The 20,593-nt window shown below is 37.3% G+C and overlaps 1 protein-coding gene across 1 annotated transcript in view; it reads left to right on the top strand.

Annotated features, from left to right (window-relative positions):
- Nucleotides 1–20,593, top strand: part of shank2b (SH3 and multiple ankyrin repeat domains 2b) — a 971,122-nt gene that overhangs the window by 366,510 nt on the left and 584,019 nt on the right. The window contains exon 12 of the mRNA XM_028793812.2: nt 8,884–8,950. Within this exon, the coding sequence (XP_028649645.1) occupies nt 8,884–8,950 (67 nt within the window). The remainder of the gene's footprint in view (nt 1–8,883; nt 8,951–20,593) is intronic.

Here is a 20,593-nt window from a genome sequence, read left to right as displayed (position 1 = left end):
ATATCTTCAAATAATGAATTCTGCTTACTCTTGGTGCAAAGTGAACCCTTTCTATAAATTCAACCATGGCCATCCTTTTCTCAACACTAGAATTACCAGAGCCTACGAAAAAACTCGTAGATCCGTCCCACCTTAAATCGCTTCTTAAATCCGTTCTCAGCTTTCTGCCAGCGTCTTTTGTCATCTAAATGTATTGATAAAAACAAGCTGCAAGTAGCCGGCTATTCCATCCCCCCACCGACTTGGAACTTCTCCCAGCTCATGCCTTGATTGATTATCTGGGAGTGAAGTGGAGTTTTAGAGTGGAAATAATAGATCGTTATTTGGAACACATGCATTTCATGTGTGTTCCGTTTTTACAGTAATCTGTGTAAACACATTTTTAAAACAAACGTTTTTCATATTCTAGTAGTAAATGACAAAATGTAGGCATAAACTATATAATGTATGAAGCCTGAAGTCCAAATATCAAAGAAACACTTTCATGAAAGGTACAAATATAACAGAACAAGTGCGCTTTTATTCAAAAATATAACTGCAGAAAAAAAAAACCCGCCGTAGTGTGTGATATTGACACTCATTTACTATGACGGTCGCTGTGGCGCAACAGTATCAGTTGCTGACTGGGAAACAAAAGGTCACGAGTTTGATCCTGCACGACTCCCTTTTGAGAAGTGAACTGCTCTTATTTTTACTATTTTAGAATAAAAAGATACATTTGATTTCAGTCTGTAACAACCGGTGTAATATATGATATTTGTAAAGGTTAGCTTTGTTTTTGTTTTTTTTTATTCACTTTTCATTCTCTCAGTCGCGTTGAGGATCCTTCCCTACCCCATCTGACACTGCTGTTTTCACATAAAGACGCGCTATAGCTCTGCAGTGTATCACGATACATACGACTGCGTGTTTTTTTTCCCCCAATGTTGCCAGTCCCCACATGTTGCTGTATGCTGTTTCTTTTGTACTCCAGGACATGCAGAGGAAAGCATAGTAAAGAGCAGTAACTTCAGCGCTGTATGCAATCATCAGACACTCCCCATCTGACACTGCTGTTTTCACATAAAGACGCGCTATAGCTCACCCAAGGAGCGCCCTTCCTACATTTACGACATGTGTACTTGTTGCAGTGTACACACCTGCCTGTGCTATGGTTCCTATTACACTGAACAAACACCTGTAATTTGCAGCTCTGTTCATTATCTGAAAACACCACGCACATTCACAGTAATTCCCAGTTATGTCCACCACTCACACCCACGCCCACAACCATACAGAACTGATTCCACATCAGAGAATTTCCAGTTCCAGCATATATTCACACCCGATCTGACACTGTTCGTTTTCAAATAATATTGCATTGGTGCGATGATGTTTTCACATATATTGTCTTTCTTTCAGGTGTGTAATAGAAACCACAGCATTGAGAGAAGTGAGTACATTGTAACAGGTACACACGTTGTAAATGTAAGAAAGACGATCCTTGCGTGTGTGTGTGAACTGTTAACATTTGAATCTGATGATTGCATATAGCGCTGTCTTATTCAGTGCGTGCAAGAACATGCAGTTCCAGTTGCTGTGTGCTACAACATGCTGGCGGTGATCAACGCACATTTTAAAAAGAGACAAATATATGTGATGTTTTGAAGAAATCATTTTATGACGCGAATAGTACCAATCAGAAAACATAATTGCACTAATGCAATATTATTTGAAAACGAACAGCGTCAGATTGGGTGTGAATTTATACTGTGGCGCTGTTAAAGAGTCACATCAGAAGCTGAATAAGCTCCTGTTCTGACTCTAAGTAAAAAAGTATGAATTAATCAACAGAAATAACCGTGATCGACATTTTAAACTTAATGATTTACAGTGCATACCAATTTATAAATTTTATGTCCATTTGAGGTTACAAAGAAAAAAAAAACACTTCCTCCCCAGCAGGGATTTGAACTCAGGTCTCTAAGGCACGGCAAGGCTGCTGTGCTCTGAGTCAGCAAATCTTACTGCTACGCCACAGATGGTGGTGTAACAGGTTTGAACTTTTTGTGAAAGTGTTTACATGATGTTTGGACGTCAGGCTTCAAAAATTCTATAGTTTATGCCACATTTTGTAACATTTATTACTAAAATATGAAAAAGTTTGTTTTAACAATGTGTTTACACAGATTACTGTAGAAACGGAACACGCATGAAATGCATGTGTTCCAAATAACGATTTATTATTTCCACTCTAAAACTCTAGCAGTTCAGTCACTCCCAGATAATCAAACAAGGCATGAGCTGGGAAAACTTAGTGAACGTTTTGCGACGGTGGGGGATGGAATAGCCGTCTTTTTGCTGCTCGTCTTAATCGGCACATTTAGAAGACAAAAGAGAGGTGAGAACGGTTTTAAGGTGGGCCGGATCTACGAGTTTTTTCGTAGACTCTGGTAATTCTAGTGTTAAACAAGGCAATGAACTTGTAAACTGTTTCATTTGCCATCCTATATCATCAATGAAAGCTGATGCTAAATTGTTTGCAAAACTCTTACCAAGAGGACTGCAACAGATTATTTTGGGCTATAGTTACTTGGATCTGCCCAATCACCCTTTTTATATAACTGGACAATATTTGCCATTTTCCAGTCCTTAGGAATTTCCCCAGTGTGAGGTAACTTCCTATAAATATGCGTCAAGGGTTTATATGTGTATTTGCTAATCTCCTTAAGCACTCAAAGATAAATGCTATCTGGTCTTGTGGCTTGGTTAGATTTTAGACTATTTAATTTAAGCAGTACTTCTCTCTGTACAATTTCCTAATCAGTCAGTACCTCCATAGTAGTTCCTTTTACTGGTGGGAGGTTATCTGCTTACTTACATGTGAAGACCTCAGAAAAATGATTAGAGCATTCACTATTTCACTGTCTGCATAGTTTATTTCCCCTTTTTCTATTCCTGATACACTTCAACTCATCCTTGACTGTTCTTTTACTACTAAAATGCTGAAAGAACCTCTTTTGAGAGTTATTTCACCTTATCTGCTATATTCTCCTCTATCTGCCTTTTAGTTGCTCTGTTATCTTTCTTAATGGTTGTTGTCATTGACTCATATGCCTTACAGTTATTAGGTTGACTTATTAGTTTTTTGCACCTTATACCGCTGTTTGTTTGTTTGTTTTTTTCTTTCAACTCCTTATTAACTCACTGCAGAGTTTTTTTTCTCTACTAATTCAAAATGTTTTTTACTTACTCTTTATCCACATTCAAAGAAAAAAGAGTAAGTAAAAAATACAAAATGGAATACAAATTAATTAAATATTACAGAAAAATTAATAAAAATTAAGTTAATACATTGCTCATTTCAATAACAGTAAATGATAACATAAAGAAATGCTGATTTTTGCTTAAAAATATACTTTTTGAACCTCTAAAGATGGTTTTCCCCTTTGCAGATTGCAATAAAACAGTTTAGTTTTGAATTGCAATCTCTGACACCCTCTTGTGGGGAAAGATTTAATCACAGCTGTTTCATAACAAAACCTTTCATCCATATATTAATTGAGTTTGCTTTTACCATTACAGACTTACAGGGAGCTGTAGGCAATACTAATAGCATTGGGTGAAAGAATGAGTCTAATTTATCATGTGCCACACTCCAACATACACTCATGCTAACATATGTTTTAAACTTAAATTTTGGAATGTGGGATGAAAAAAAAGTACCTGAATAAAGCCCAAATGTATACAGGGAGAACATTCAGACACTACATTTGCAATGACAAGGTTAAGATTTTAACCCAGCAAAAAAAGTGCATAAATTCCATATTTATGTATGTATGTGTGTAACAACTATATACTATGTGTGTATATGTATATAAAAACCCCATTTCCAGACAATTTGGGATATTTTCCAAAATGCAATATAAACAAAAATCTGTGATTTGTTACTTCTCTTGAAACTTCATTTAACTGACAAATGTACGAAGAAAAGGTTTTCAATATTTTCATTGACCAGCTTAATTGTATTTTGTAAAATACCACATACAGCTAACAAAAAATGCAAAATGAAATACTTGAGTGAATGATGTCAACAAATGAAAGTCATAAAAATCTAATAATAAGAATAATATATACTGAAATTTCATATTATTCCTACTGATTTCCCATTTCAATTCAAGAGATACACTTCCCTGTGTTTTGTGATGACCATCAACAAAAGACACATCAGCAGGAGGAGCAGGTGATTTAACACAGGAATGTTTTAATTATGTACACTTGTCTTAAGCATGTGCAAGAGTAAGCAGCTTCAGTGAACTAATAATGTTGTTGTTGTTTATTATTTGAATGACACCTTTTTCAATGTAACTTACAACATTTGACATACAATTGCTTACATTTCTGTTTTTTTACAGTAGTTGGAGTATAGGCAAGTAAAGTGACTTGCTCCTGGTCATGTAGTGTTAGTACTAGGATTTGAACCTACAGTCTCTGGGTTTAGTCCTTGACCCAAAGCTTTAATCACAACACCACTTTGCCTACAGGTAACATGTTCCTTTGGTTAAAAAAAGGAAAAAAAAACTACAAATATTGTATATGGAAAAGTACTTAGTTGCATAGTACTTCTGATACATCCAATTAACTGATGACTCTATAACAGAGGCCCATTATCTTACAAAATTTTCCGGGCAAACACAACTACTACATGCACCTTTAGAATACAATGGATTATGACATCTGGAGACAAAACCCTTGGATGCCAGTGCCCATCAGCTTAAGCGGGCTTTTTTTACAGGAATAGGATATTATCCTACACTTGCAGATTTGGAGGCTTGGGTGAATTTCTTTTCATCTGAGTTTATCTACATTATATATAAGAAAAAAATCTCAGAAGTCTCTAATTCAGTGTAAGACAATTATACTGTATATACAGTGCCATCAGAAGGTTTTCAGACCTCATAACTTCCTTCATATATTGCTGTTTTGCAGCCTTATGCTAAGATCATTTAAATTCATTCCCCGTTATCAAGGCACAAATCTGGTGATAACTGGAAAAAATATCTGCAGCATTGAAGATTCCCAAGAGCAAGGTGACCTCCGTAATTATTAAATGGAATACATATGGAATGAACATGACTCTTCCTAGAGCTGTATGCCTTGTAGAAGGGCCTTGGTAAGAGATGTGACCAAGAACCTGATTGTCACTGTGACTGAGTTCCAGAAAACTTGTATGGAGATAGGAGATACTTCCAGATGAATAACCACCACTGCAGTACTATGCTTATCTGGGCATTATGGCAGAGTGGCCAGATAGTACTTGAAAGTCCATCCAGAGTTTCCCAAAAGGCACCTAAAGAACTCTCGGAATGTGAAAAAAGATTACCTGGTCTGATGAAACTAAGACTGTTCTATGTGTCACATCTGGAGAAAACCAGTCACAGTTTAGCACATGCGCAATACTATTCCAGTGGTGAAGCATTATGGTGGCATCATGCTTTTTTGGTTGTTTTTCAGTGGCAAGGACTGAAAGACTAACCAAGGTTGAGGGAAAGTTGAATGAAGCAAAGTGCAGACATATCCATTCATCTTTCTTATCTATTTTAGACTGGGCTGAAGGCTCATGTTCTAGCAGGACAATGTCCACTGACGGTATCATATACAATCTGATAGAGCTTAAGAAGATTTGTATAGAAGTGTGGCAGAAAATCCCGAAATCCAGATGTGTGAAGTTTGTCAAATCATAGTCAAGAAGACTCCAGGCTGTAATTGCTGCCAAAGGTGCCACAACAAAGTACTGAGTACAAGGTCTGAATACTAATGTCAATGTGATATTTAAGATTTTTATTTTTAATATATTTTCAAATATTTCTAAAATCTTTTTTTTGCTTTGTCATTTTGACATATCGAGTGTTGCTTGATGTGGGGAAAAATAATTTAAATGATTATAGCATAAGGCTGAAACTTAAAATGTGTAAAAAGAAATGTTTAAATACCTTCTGAAGATACTGTATTTATGTATACACTGACAGGTGTTGTGAATAACATTAATTATCTTGTTGCAATGGCACTTATCAAGGGGAGGGATATACTGTACTAGGCAGCAAGTGGACATTCAGTTCTTGAAGGTCAAGTGCTGAAAGTATGTAGAAAAATGGGCATACAAAAGGATTTGACTTTGACAAGGGCCAAATTGTGATGACTAGATGAATGGGTCAAACAAATTCCATATCTGTTGTCTTGTGTAGTGTTCCTTGTATGCAGTGGTTAGTATCTACCAAAAGAAGTCTAAGGAAGGAAAACTAGAGAATCGCCGACAAGATCATGGTTGCCCAAGGCTCATTGATGTGTGTGTGGAGCAAACGTCAGCCCGCCTGCTACAGTTTCACAGAACAGCTACTGTGGTTAAATTGCTGAAAAACATAATGCTGAGAGAAAGGTGTTAGAACACACAGTGGATTGTATCTTTCTGCATATGGGGCTATGTAGCTGTAGACCGGTTTAGAGTGTCCAAAGTCACCTACAATGGACACATAAGCATCAGAACTGGATCATGGAGCAATGGAAGAAGGTTTCCTGCTCTGATGTGCATGATTTACCAGAAGAAGAGTTGACAGTAGAATGCCACATACACTACCACACTGCAGAAGTTGTTCAGGAATTGTTTAAGGAACATGATTAGAGTTCGGAATTCTCATGATCTCAGTCCAATCAAGTATCTGTCGGACATGCTGGAGAAACAAGTCCAATACATGGATGGCCCACCCTGTAACTTACAAGACCTAAAGGATATACTGGTAATGTCACGGTGCCAGATACTACAGGACATTTTCTAAGGTCTTGTGGAGTTCTTGCCTCAATATATATGTATATGTGTATAAAAAAAGTTGGAAAAAAAAAAAAAAAAAAGATAGTTTGCCCTCGGAGGTATAGTTACTAACTATACAGTTAGTTTGTATATGAGTGTGCATATATACATATATATAAGTATATATAAATATATATATAATATATGAGTATATATGAGTATATATATATATATATATATATATATATATATATATATATATATATATATATATATGAGTATATATAGTGAAATAGATGTGAGAGCATTATCTTAATTTTTTTTATATTGTATATTTCTGTATATTTCTGTGCAATTTGTCTGAGGATCTGCATAATACTCTGATTGGAAACTCCAGTTTCTCACATATCAAACTGACTCTAAATTGGAGTCTAACAAGGAATGGTTTTTATTTGTACCTGTTGCTGATGGAATCCCAAAGCTCACTCATAGAAAAGGCACATTTCTAAAATCAGGGGATGGCTATGGATGAATCAAAAAGGAGATATACTGTATACTTAAATAGACCCATTTTCCAGAGTGAGGCTGTGAGAATGAATCATGATTTGAAATGCTAAGTGACGTATAAAAGCTAATGCAGCAGAGAGGCAATATTTTACTTCGGGACTTGGAGCAACAGTTTTTAATGGTTTTTCTTATAATTTTCTTGCCCTATTAACATCTTCAAAGGTCATGTTTAATCCCTGAAGCACTTGGGAGTTTTTCCAAGTTAATTATAGTATATTAGGAGAAAAAAAATAAACTGTCTTTAATGAATGATTGAACATGAACATTTATCTTTATGATAGTAATTACAAATTCTATGTACAGGCATGGAATATAGTAAGCATATGGTTTTGCCATGTGAGTATTATATTTAGTATGTTCATATAATCATTTCCAGAAGTCACATTAATTCAGTTCGGCGATGTGGGATTTATTTTTATCATTATGTTTAGCTGTGTTGTTATGTTTTTCAAAGTTTTAAATAAAAAAAAACACCTATTTTTAAGAAATGAAATCTTCATTTTTATTTAATTTAATTGTAACCGTTTGTGTGTGTGTGTTACAGCTGCCTGTACAATTTCAATTATGAACTTTATTTGCCAAATGCAGTACATAATATACCAGTGTCGCATGCAGTGAAATGTAAAAGTAGTCTACTCCTTTAACTCCTATAACTGTGCTAAATAAAGAAAATAACTAAGAATGAAAGGAGTTAGGGTCAAATAGAGTCTAAATAAAACAACTGGGAGGTTTTCCAAAAATGAATATATTTGTATGAAGATAATCAGAGAAAAGCTTCAAACTAGTAATACCGATGTCATTGGAATACATTAATGTTCTGAATAATTAGTTAAGCAGAATATGCAAGAAGTTATTTCTCTCCTTTTCATAGAAGCAATTTTGTAAACCTTTTGCAAACTGTCTTTAACTGAGGATAGATAACAAAGATTCACAAGAAGAGTACACAAAATACAGTGTCTGCCTTTATGTGTCGTACCCTTCTCTGTAAATGTAATTTTTTTTTTCATATGCACCATCATAATGAGTACAGACAGAGGTCTCAATCCACCATCTTGGAAATCTAAAGCCTATATAGTAAGTGTGATGCACCAGCTAAGAAGAACAAATGAAACACTAAAAATAAATGGAAAAACATAATTTTCATAGTTCTGAAAGAATAGGAAGAGGTCAAAAAGGGTCAGAGAGAATCACAGAGAAGTTATACATGTGCAAAAAAGTACTTATCAAAGTCAGCTCTCCAAGTTACATTTGCTACAGAATAGGCACAACTAACTGAATGGTGGCTCTATCAACTGAACATTCAAGATATGTATGTTTTATTTTAATATGATTGTAAAGTAATAAATGATGTTTTTGTGATTACCACAATAACGTTGGCACTATCATAGTTGTTATTATTAATACATTAATGTTAGTTTAACTTTTAGCTAAAATTTAACCTTTCATATTAGAAAGTAAGATGTGGTAAGCTGTTTGAAACTTATTTTTCTTGACATAATCACATTCATTTCACTTGGGTCTTTGCCTTCTAGGTTGCTATCATAGCTGGAAATTTTGAACTGGCAGAGTTTATCAAGAATCACAAAGAGACAGATATTGGTAAGTTGCACAGTGCCATTAAATAATTCTCTTATATTATTTTTCTTTCAGTGTTTTGTTTAATTGCTATAATGTCATAGTTTAATTGAAGTCAAAATTATAAACAAAACATTTTTTACAAACTTAAACAATTCAAGCATTGAAGAAGTCTTTGTTCCATGCAGGACAACTCAAAGATAATTATCGCCTCAACTTAGCCTTAGTTGCCTAAGATTTCTTTTCTCAATATAACTTGATATTCAATGAAGTCTGATGATAATACGCATACAGTACATTCACTAGCTGAGCATATTTTACTAAACAAATACTTGCCAATATTTGTTAAAAATGTTTTTGGTACTATACATGTATCTTCATACCTACTTTTACTTTATACAGTAATAGAATTGAAAACCGCCATACCTGGTTGTCATGGATGACTAGAAGATGTTAAAAGTTATATTCTTGCTTTTCTTGGATATGTAACAGACAGCTGAAACACACCTTTCAAGTTTCAAAAACTATTTGTACCAGGGTATCATTTTTTCACTTCTTATTCTCCTCCTCACAGCACATGATCCTGATTTGACTGGCAGGAGTGGGGTACCCTTTGTGTAGAGTCCTCATTTCTTCTTTGTTCATATGACTCTTCTCCAGTTGTTCTAGTATACTTCCAGATTCATAGGATTATTGGTTTCTTTAAACTGATCCAATATGTGTGGATTGTGGGTATATACTGTAACAGAAAGATAAAGAGCTGTGGCGCCAAAAAGACCACCCTGTAGAATTGGATGCATCAGAATTCAATCTCTACAGACACGAGTTCAAAACAGAACTGTCCCAAGATGGTGGAGCTTCCGGTTTTGGGCCCTTTTGACAGGAAGAGGCGGGTCGAGCTGGACAGATACCGGAAGTGATGTCAGAAGTGTTCTAGCGGTCAATCAGCTTGTCTGCCGAGGGAGGAAAAAAGGGAGAGGGAGAGAGACGGGTGGGGTTAGGGTGACACAGGGCACAGTGCCAAACTCTGGAGCACCGGTGGAATTGCAGACACTAGGGCCCTTCACCTGTCCCCTACATGTGACAGGACCTCCAAGGCCCACAGGCCCAGATTCTTTGAGTTGCGATGATGGAGAAAGTTGCTGGTGCCCCATGCAGTCCAAATGGCAGGACATGATGCAGCTAATTGCTGCTGGAAAGATAAATGCTGTCTTCATCTTTGTGGATTATATCAAAGGAATTTGCCAATACCCTTTTGTCATGTCAAGGGAAGTCAGATATTGAGCTTTCCCAAGTTGCTTGAGGAGCTCATCCACTTGCAGCATTGGGTAAGCATCAAATTGGGAGACTTGATTAAGTTGGCAGAAGTCATTGTGAAAGTACCAGCTACCTTCTGGCTTTGGGACGAGGACAATGGGACTAGACTGGGGACTAACACTTTCCTCAGTTATAGCAAGATCTAGGATTCTCCTGATCTCAAGCTCCACTTCTGCTCAGTTTTCCTCCAGGAGGCGATACGGATGTTCTCTGATGAAAACCCCTGGCTCTGTGATGTGCTCAATCAGATAAATACTTCTGGTTGTTCATTTACCACTTCTGGGACAGACAAGATAACTGCTTCAAGCACTTGTTGTTGTTTGAATGTCAAATCTGTGCTGAAATTAAGGGTCATTTTATGCGCAAAAAAGGAATTAGGCTGGTCAGAGTAGGGATTGGAGTCCCTGTCCTTCCACAGTTTCTGCAAGTTCATATGGTATACTCTTTCCACTGGTCGACAATTTGGTTGTTTCACTAAATAATTAACCAGCCCATTCCTCACCTTAATTTAGTAAGGGCCTTGCCAATGTACCAGTAATTTGGAATGTGAAGTGGGAATGAGGACCATGACTCGATCCCCGGGGTGGAAGTCATGAAAGTTCAAGCCATGATTGTAATTGCAAGTTTGTGTTGTTTGCTCATGCTCCATGTTTTCTTTTAGAATAGGTTTTATTTTTTTCAAACGTATCACGTAACTGTGCAATATATTCCAAAATATTAGTAGATGGGACTACCTCTTCCTTCCAGTTTTCTTTTTGAATGTCCTATAATCAATAATTCAAATGGAGAGAAACCCGGGGAAGCTTGTGGGACCTCCCAGTATGCAAATAACATTAGGGGGAGGAGCTGATCCTAGTTCCTTCCATCCTCGCTGGCCACCTTGCACAGCATGTGTTTGAGCATCTGATTAAACCGCTCTGCTAAACCGTCAGTTTAAGGATGATACACTGAAGTGCCTAATTTTGAATAATTTGACAACCTCCCTGAATGTCTTTGAGATGAAAGGCATCTGTTGATCCATTAGGACTTCTTTAGGGATGCTGACATGTCCAAAGACACCTACCAGTTCCCGTGCAATGTTTTTGGAATTAGCTACTCTCAGATGGATAGCCTTTGGGTATTGTGTAGCATAATCAACAGTTTCTAATATATGTTTATGGCCAGGAGTTGAGAGTTCAAGGAGGCCTACAATATCTACTCCTATGTACTCAAATGGGACATCAACAGGTGGGACAAGAGAAGCAAGATTCTTCAAAGGAATCTGACGCAGCTGACATTCCGGACAAGAAACACAAAAGCGGCAGACCTCATTAATCCCCGGCCAAAAAGTGGGTGCCAAGGACCACGATACAATAAATCATTATTAAGCACAAAGTGCGGAACTGGTGGCATTGAATAAGACATTTATTGTCCATCTATCAGAACAACCGCATTCTTGGCAAATTTTAAGGAATAATCATTCCACTGTTATCTTTTGAGGCCAATGTTTGCCGAAATTGAAAATATAAATCTGAGAGTGACTCTGGATCAACCTTAGTGGATAGAGTGACAACTTGTGACAACTCGGTGTCCGTCTCCATAGAGACGTATGTGCGAGCTGGTCTTACACTCCCCTTGTCACTCTAGGTAGCCATGTAACCCTGTTTATCAGCCGGCTGACAGCACAGTGTGGAGACAGCTTGAGATTGGTTCTTACAATCTATTTTAAGGCCCAGTGTTTTAGATGGGTGGTTCATACTTCTCTGCATTTACTGTGTGACTAGTCCTGCCCAGGTATCACAGGATAAGGTGGACTACATAATACAGCTAGCCTGATGTTTCTATTTTCCCCTTGTTAGGTGATTATACAGTATATGAGGCAGACCTGTACCATTGAGTTTCCCATGGATACAAGTTAGACTGGTCAATCTGGATTCCCAATGTCATGGTAGCATGTAATGTTGTGCAAGAATGGAAATGTTGCTTTCGGAGTTTATAAGAGCTGTGACCCTTTGTCTTTTGATAACTACCACCTTGGTGCAAGGAAGTGATAGAGGATTGGCAGTGAAACAATACCTCTCATCTCGCTCCCAGCTGCAGTTGATTGGCTTACTGAAGTGGAGACAAGTCTCCGTGGGATGGCTCACCTTCCCACACTAGCAACAGTGGGCAGGTGGTGCGTGCTCCTCCTTTTGTCCTTCTGATGATTCCATCTTGTGGCAGGTAGGCTTAGGAATGGCGACACATCCCATCAGGGACTTGTGGCAATCAACAGGCCATTCCGAGCACCAAACTTGTGAGGCCGTCTGGTGCCGTTTGAGGGCTGCAATGAGGTCATAAATGCTGTTATAGTCCAACTGCCAGACTGGCAGGACATTCACCAGGAAGTTGCATGTTATGATCTTGAATTTTTTTAGGGTCATTTATTACTGTCTGTAGCCAACGCCTGACTCTGCCCCGAAGTTCAAATATTTGGGAGCGGGTCGGCTGCTCTGGGTCAAAAATCCTCTCCCGACAAGCCCTTGCCTGCTGGTCTGGACTAACTCTGTACCTCAGTGGCACATCAGCTTTGATCTGTTCATCAAGTTCATAATAGGCTTATTGAACCAGTCCCTTCAAAATTGGCACCACTATGTGCACCCACTCTGTACTCTCCCAGTGATGACAGGTACACTCAAACACTAGAAGGTAAGTCTGGACTAATCAGTTGTTCCTGCTCAAGGTCAGCATGCATTTGACTACATACCTTGCTCTCAGTGAGCTGGACCTTTAGTGCCTGAAGTTCAGTTGCCATGGCGTTATGTAGGGCCACCACATTCTGTTGCTCCATCATCCAAACAACAAGTCCTGCTCACTACACCACTGTAACAGAAACTGAGGGCAAAGATAAAGAGTTGGGATGTCAAGACGGTCACCCCATATAACAGGATGCAGAGAATTTCAACAAAATATACAATTATTGCAGAGTTATCACTACAGATTCAAGTTCAAAACAGAACTGTCCCAAGATGGTGGAACTTCCAGTTTTGGGTCTTTCTGACAGGAAGAGGCAGGTCCAGGAGGAAGGACACCAGAAGTGACATCAAAGTCATTCTAGCCGTCAATCAACTGGTCTGCAGAGGGAGGAAGAGATGGAAGCTTTAGGACACAGAGCTAACCCCTGGAGTTGCAGTAGAATTGCAGTCACTAGGGCCCTTCAGCTGTCCTCTATGCGCACGTTCATGGCAGTGCATTACTGTATCATTTAGGCTTGATTTCTGCTTTGAACCCACTGTTGTGGAAGTAGCACACAGTAACTGAGTACTGGAAATAATGACTTCAGGACATGAATGGAAGGATGAATTACACCATTAATTCTTTCTTTGGATTTAGCTTTGCCTAACTGTTCTTCAATGACCACAAAGTTCACTTGTTAACTGTACTGTGTCTCTGAGGGTTTGTCATGAATGGTAGTTACTAGGTAAACTGGTGAAAGTCAGGATTTACCTTAACATGATTTTAATGTATGAAGACCCCTTAATAGTTTCTGGGTGATTGTGGGGTGTTTTTTGAAGACATGACTGAATGTTGTTAATTTGGGTATGCTGCCTTAAACAATTATAACTTGTGTTCAAGACACATTTAGGACATAAGGAAAAGTTCTGAAAAGAATAATTTTATTCACTTCTGTCATCATCTCCCTCTGATTACTTAAACCTTTCTTCGCAATGTTTGCTCTACCATCCTAAAATTAGTACTTCCTCGTTGGACTTTCTATGGTGTTGCTACTGTATATCCTTTTTGTAATATAGTGATGAAAACCACATACAGTATTCGAGGTGTGGTTTTAAAAGCTCTTTTTAACCGCATTTTCCCCTGAACTCAGAACAGTGTGTTTTCTAACACAACAGGTAAAACAACTACTGACTAACAAGTCTTTTTCATAAGGATTTCTTTAATGCCTCAGATACTAGTTTGTTTAAATATATGTGATATGTTTCCTTTTCATAAACTTTATAAACGTTTAAGCATTAAATATTGTTCGTCATATATCTGCTTCTTTCTGAATTCTGTATGTTCTACATACAGTAAACATTTTGATAGTTATGTGAAGAGGTGTTTAGTCTTACTATTGGTAGACCAATTTATTAATCTGAAGGAATATCATATTTAATTTTGGACCAGTTATCATTTGGAAAGGTCAAAGCATAAACTTAAGTGAGTAGGATAGGACAACTCATTACCTACATTTTGTTTTTTGAAATTTGAACAGTTTCATTCATCACGGCCTCTTCATGAAGAAAACTTGTACAAGTAAAAATGACAACAGCTAACATGATTAGCTGTTGTCTTTTTTGTGATTTTCCACTTGTGGTTAAATGCCTTCTGGTTTAAAATAATGAGAACTTGCTTGAAAAATGAATGAATAAAAATGAAGCAATAACATCAACCCCAAAACAATCCAGTGGCAGGAGTAAACATCATAAATTTAAGGAAAGGTTAAAGTAAAGTTTTTATTAATTTCTGAGACAGCAGGCAGAGAGCTGAAATCAGCTGCCTCTTAAGGACCCCATGAGAATGGGTTTGGAGTGAGTTCTTGCACTAAAAGCAAATTCTGGAGGGTGTGAAGGATTGTGCCATTTAGAAATCTCTATATTTATAATGAATTTGCATCCTTTCTTATGTTAAGCTCCAATTTTAGTCTTTCTTTTTCCTTCTATATCCATCCATCCATTATCCAACCCGCTATATCCTAATTACAGGGTCACGGGGGTCTGCTGGAGCCAAGCCCAGTCAACACAGGGCGCAAGGCAGGAAACAAACCCCGGGCAGGGCGCCAGGCCACCACAGGGCGCACACACACACACACACCCCAAGCACACACTAGGGACAATTTAGAATCGCCAATGCATCTAACCTGCATGTCTTTGGACTGTGGGAGGAAACTGGAGGACCCAGAGGAAACCCACGCAGACACGGGGAGAACATGCAAACTCCACGCAGGGCGGTTCCTTCTATATACAAACTAGAAATTTTGTTTAAAGCAACCTAACTCCTGTTGTCTTTCACCTATATCTAATAATAATACATTTTATTTATATAGTGCCTTTCCCATGCCTTTTGGGTGTGGCATGAGGATGTAATGATTTCGGAAGCATGGTATGAAAGACTTAATTTTGTCATTTGACTCATGGCACCAGCTAAGGAATGAAAGAGTTAAAAAAAAGAATCTATACTAATAAAAGGCAAAGCCCTCACTGACTGACTGACTGACTGACTCACTCATCAATAATTGTCCAACTTCCTGTGTAGGTAGAAGGCTGAAATTTGGCAGGCTCATTCCTTACAGCTTACTTACAAAAGTTAGGCAGGTTTCATTTCGAAATTCTACGCGTAATGGTCATAACTGGAACCTGTTTTTTGTCCATATACTCTAACTAGCAAAATACCCGCGCTTCGCAGTGGAGAAGTAGTGTGTTAAAGAGGTTATGTAACCATATATATATACATAACCATATATACATATATATGCATATACAAATTTACATATCTACATATATATATATATATATATATATATATATATATATATATATATATATATATATATATATATACACATATATATATATATATATATATATATATATATATATATATATATACATATAGACATACATATATACATATATATATATATATATATATATATATATATATATATATATATACATATAGACATACATATATACATATATATATATATATATATATATATATATATATATACATATACATATAGACATACATATATACATACATACATACATTCATATATATATATATATATATATATATATATATATATATATACTGTATATATACATATCTACTTATTGGCTCCTGTATTTAGGATATAGCGGGTTGGATAATGGATGGATGGACATCTGAATGCATAGCCCTATTTGCCCGTTTTCATTTTTTTTCTTTCTTCAGTAATATTTCATCAAACCCGGAGCTTGTCAGTTCAAATCCTGGTACTTACACCACTTTGTGACCCTGAGAAAGTCACTTCACCTGCCTGTGCTGCAAAAAACAAAAGTAATGTAACAAATTGTACCTCAGATGTTGCAAGTTGCTGGAATAAAGGCATAAGTAAAATAGATAAATATGTATTATACACATAGGAACTATTAATTTATTTTCAGTTAAGTCATCTGCAGCAAACCTTTATAAATGAGGGTTTCTCCTTTTTAGATAGTGCAAACTGTTTCTTCTTCATTGACGTTTTCTCTTGGAGAGCTTTTTTCATTTCATTGAAAATTAAAGCAGCAGCTGCCAAAATATGTAGCTTTCTTATTAATTTTTCAACATTGTGTAAAATAAATTTATAAAGTAACATAAAAGGTTTAAATACTGGTTATCCTTTTACACTAAAATATTACTAAAGAGATACAAAAAAAGTAAAATGCATATGTTCTTTTTCTTTAAGGAGATTAAATATTACTGAAGAAAGAAAAAAAAAAAGTAAAACAGCCAAATGGGGCTATCCATACGAACTTAAAAGGTTTAAATAAAACAGAAATATATATTTTATTTTTACTTGCTTAACTTGTGGAGGGTGTATCCTGTAGCAAAGCCCTAACTTTTTTCGTGAAAGCCCGTTTCAGTCAATAAGTCTTAAAAAAAGGTGTAAAGATATTGACAATAAGCTAAGCAAACCCAGCAAGACATGGAATCGTTTAAATCAAGTATCATTACATCTTCCTTTCTTAAAGAGAAGTAAGGCAGTACTTATAAGCTTACATATTTATATATAGACATACATACATATATATATATATATATATATATATATATATATATATATATATATATATATCTATATATATATATATATATATATATATATATCTATATCCGAAACCGTGCAAGCACACTCTTGAGAATGCAACGTATAGTTGTACAGGAGAAAAGCAATCTTGCCTCAAATCAATGGCAACCTTTTGTAGGTCTATGAACTTAATTTAAACTTTAGGTTTACATGGTGCTTTCTTTCCGAAGTACCTGCACTCATGAATATGTCTGTATGTGTCAGTCGGTCAAATCCACGCGCTTCGCACCGGCGAAGTACCGCTTTTAAATTTTTATTAAGAAGAAAAGAAAACCTTTTTAAATTGAGGGAAAATATACTAATAACAGTTTGTTAAGGATCTGTTTTTTTGTGAAGCTGCCCTCACTCGAGTGATTACTTCGAGCTGACTTGCTGGCCAACTATAAGCGTTACCTGGTAGGTAACCACCCATACAATCAGATTGTGAATCAGACTACGAATGCCGTGAATGTAATTACCCCGATCCACATGTTGTCAAATAAACGAACCACACGCCGTGGCGCAATTTTAGGGGCTTCGCCTGTAGCGCTGACGTCCGAGGTTCGATTCCCGTAAGGGAGTGAAGTGAGTGGCTGGTTACCTACCAGGTAACGCTCATGGTTGGCCAGCAAGTGAGGTAACATCAGCCACGGTGCCTTCAGTTGTGAGAAGCAGATCATAGAATGGTTGAAAATAGTTTACTGTCAAATAATGCAAAGAGTACGCGACATGTCTTTCCCCCTTATTCTTGGCTCATCAGGCGTACACACTCACTGCACTCGCTTACGGTAATTGAACCTCGGACGTCAGCGCTAGAGGGGCTTCGCAGTGGTGAAGTATTGCTTTTAAATTTTAATTAAGAAAAGAAAACCTTTTTAAATTAAGTCTTAAAAAGAGGTGTAAAGATATTGACAATAAGCTACGCAAACCCACCAAGAAATGCAATAGTTTAAATCAAGGCGCGAGTCGAAAAACACCATCCCATAATATTAGTTAACGATTAACACATTTCTATATGTATTGTAAGCATACAATACAACTGATAATATGTTGCGCTTATTTATCTGGTGTACCGACATTTTTGCGCGTTTAACGTCTGAAATCTAACGTGGTTTGTGCCCTTCAGAATGAAAACAGTTTGCATTTACCTTTTTAATAAAAGGCGAGCTTTTAAGCCTGAGAAATCACCCCGTAAATGCACACGTATAATTGCACATGTGTTAATATGTATGCTTACACAGTATTAAAAGACACTCAACAACGTCATTTACCTTTGTTCCCGCGTTTGATAAAAGGCGAGCTTTTAAGCCTGAGAAATCACCCCGTAAATGCACACGTTTAATTGCACATGTGTTAATATGTATGCTTACACAGTATTAAAAGACACTCAAAAATTAACGTCATTTACCTTCGTTCCCGCGTTTGACTCGTGCTGTAAATCTCTTCCTTGTTTTTAGTTCGCGTGATTACGTAGGAGGCGTGATGACGCGATACGTGACTCCGCCTCCTCTATTAGAGTATATGGACAAAAAACAGGTTCCAGTTATGACCATTACGCGTAGAATTTCGAAATGAAACCTGACTAACTTTTGTAAGTAAGCTGTAAGGAATGAGCCTGCCAAATTTCAGCCTTCCACCTACACGGGAAGTTGGAGAATTAGTGATGAGTGAGTGAGTCAGTCAGTCAGTCAGTCAGTCAGTCAGTCAGTCAGTGAGGGCTTTGCCTTTTATTAATTAGTATAGATGGAGGAGGCGGAGTCACGTATCGCGTCATCACGTATTACGCCTCCTACGTAATCACGTGAAGTGAAAACAAGGAAGAGATTTACAGCACGAGTCAAACGCGGGAACGAAGGTAAATGACGTTAATTGTTGAGTGTCTTTTAATACTGTGTAATTGTTGAGTGTCTTTTAATACTGTGTAAGCATACATATTAACAGATAACAGATGTGCAATTAAACGTGTGCATTTACGGGGTGATTTCTCAGGCTTAAAGCTCGAAGTGATCGCTCGAGTGAAGGCAGCTTCACAAAAAAACAGATCCTTAACAAACTGTTATTGGTATATTTTACCTCAATTTTAAAAGGTTTTCTTTTCTTCTTAATAAAAATTTAAAAGCACAACTTCGCCGGTGCGAACCGCGGGGATTTGAGCAACTGACGCATACAGACATATTCATGATTGCAGGTACTTCGGAAAGAAAGCACCGTGTAAACCTAAAGTTTAAATTAAGTTCATAGACCTACAAAAGGTTGCCATTGATTTGAGGCAAGATTGCTTTTCTCCTGTACAACTATACATTGCATTCTCAAGAGTGTGCTTGCACAGCTTGGTCATATTACAACCGGAGTGCTGAACTGACAAACTGGTATACAAACAGAACAATCGTAAAAACAGGATTAAATAAAAAGGCTGCTTCCGTTGGTGAAGCAACGAAAAAGGAAGACCTTATATGACGTTCGTTTATAAAACAGCGGAGAGGCTGTGTGAAGTCAGCTACACAAAAAAACAGATCCTTAACAAATTGTTAGTGGTATATTTTACCTCAATTTAAAAAGGTTTTCTTTTCTTCTTAATAAAAATTTAAAAGCAGTACTTCGCCAGTGCCAAGCGCGGGGATTTCAGCGACTGACACATACAGATATATTCATGAGTGCAGGTACTATGGAAACAGAGCACTGTGTAAACCTAAAGTTTAAATTAAGTTCATAGACCTACAAAAGGTTGCCATTGATTTGAGGCAAGATTGCTTTTCTCCTGTACAACTATACGTTGCATTCTTAACAGTAAGCTTGCACGGCTTGGTCATATTCCAACCGTAGTGCTGAACTGACAATAGATAGATACAGATATATATATAGATAGAGATAGATAGAGAGACAGAGATATATATATACAGTAATCCCTCGCTACTTCGCGGTTCACTTTTCGCGGATTCACGACTTCGCGGGTTTTTAAATACAAGTGATTGCCCGCCTATCGCAGAAGTTATGTTCCAGACCCATCAGCAACAGGAGAAAATCCGTGATATAGAAAGACCATATAAATAAACATTTTTATAGTTTAAGCCTTAAAATACCCATCCCACATGCTTTAAACACATGTAAACTTATAAAACACACTTTGTTAACACATATGATATGTGGATGTCGGGCTAAGGATATGAGTAACATCTCACTATTATAAAACATTTTAACTTCACGCAAGACAAGACAGTGAGACAGGAAAATTGGTGATGTACAGGCTTTTAAATTATTGACACGCAGAGCCACAAGCAGCACAAAGCCAGCACAAAGTCCACTTCTCCTTAGCGTTCATTCAGCTCCCCACCCCCTTGACAATGCGAAGTGGCAGGAGTGTACTGCGCCTCCGGGGAGGGGTGGTTGAGCGAACGTGCGTTCAGTCCTCACCACACCCCCACTCCTCCTCCTCCTTCTGAACGCGCAGAGCGACAAGCAGGCATTTTGGCAGAAGCAGCACAAAGTCCATTTCTGCTCTGCTCAGAGTTCAGCTGCCC

This window comes from Erpetoichthys calabaricus, chromosome 2 (assembly GCF_900747795.2).
Source record: "Erpetoichthys calabaricus chromosome 2, fErpCal1.3, whole genome shotgun sequence".
In the NCBI taxonomy this organism is placed as follows: Eukaryota; Metazoa; Chordata; class Cladistia; order Polypteriformes; family Polypteridae; genus Erpetoichthys; species Erpetoichthys calabaricus.
Note: the sequence above shows the minus strand (reverse complement) of the source record. Positions and strands in the feature narration are given on the sequence as shown.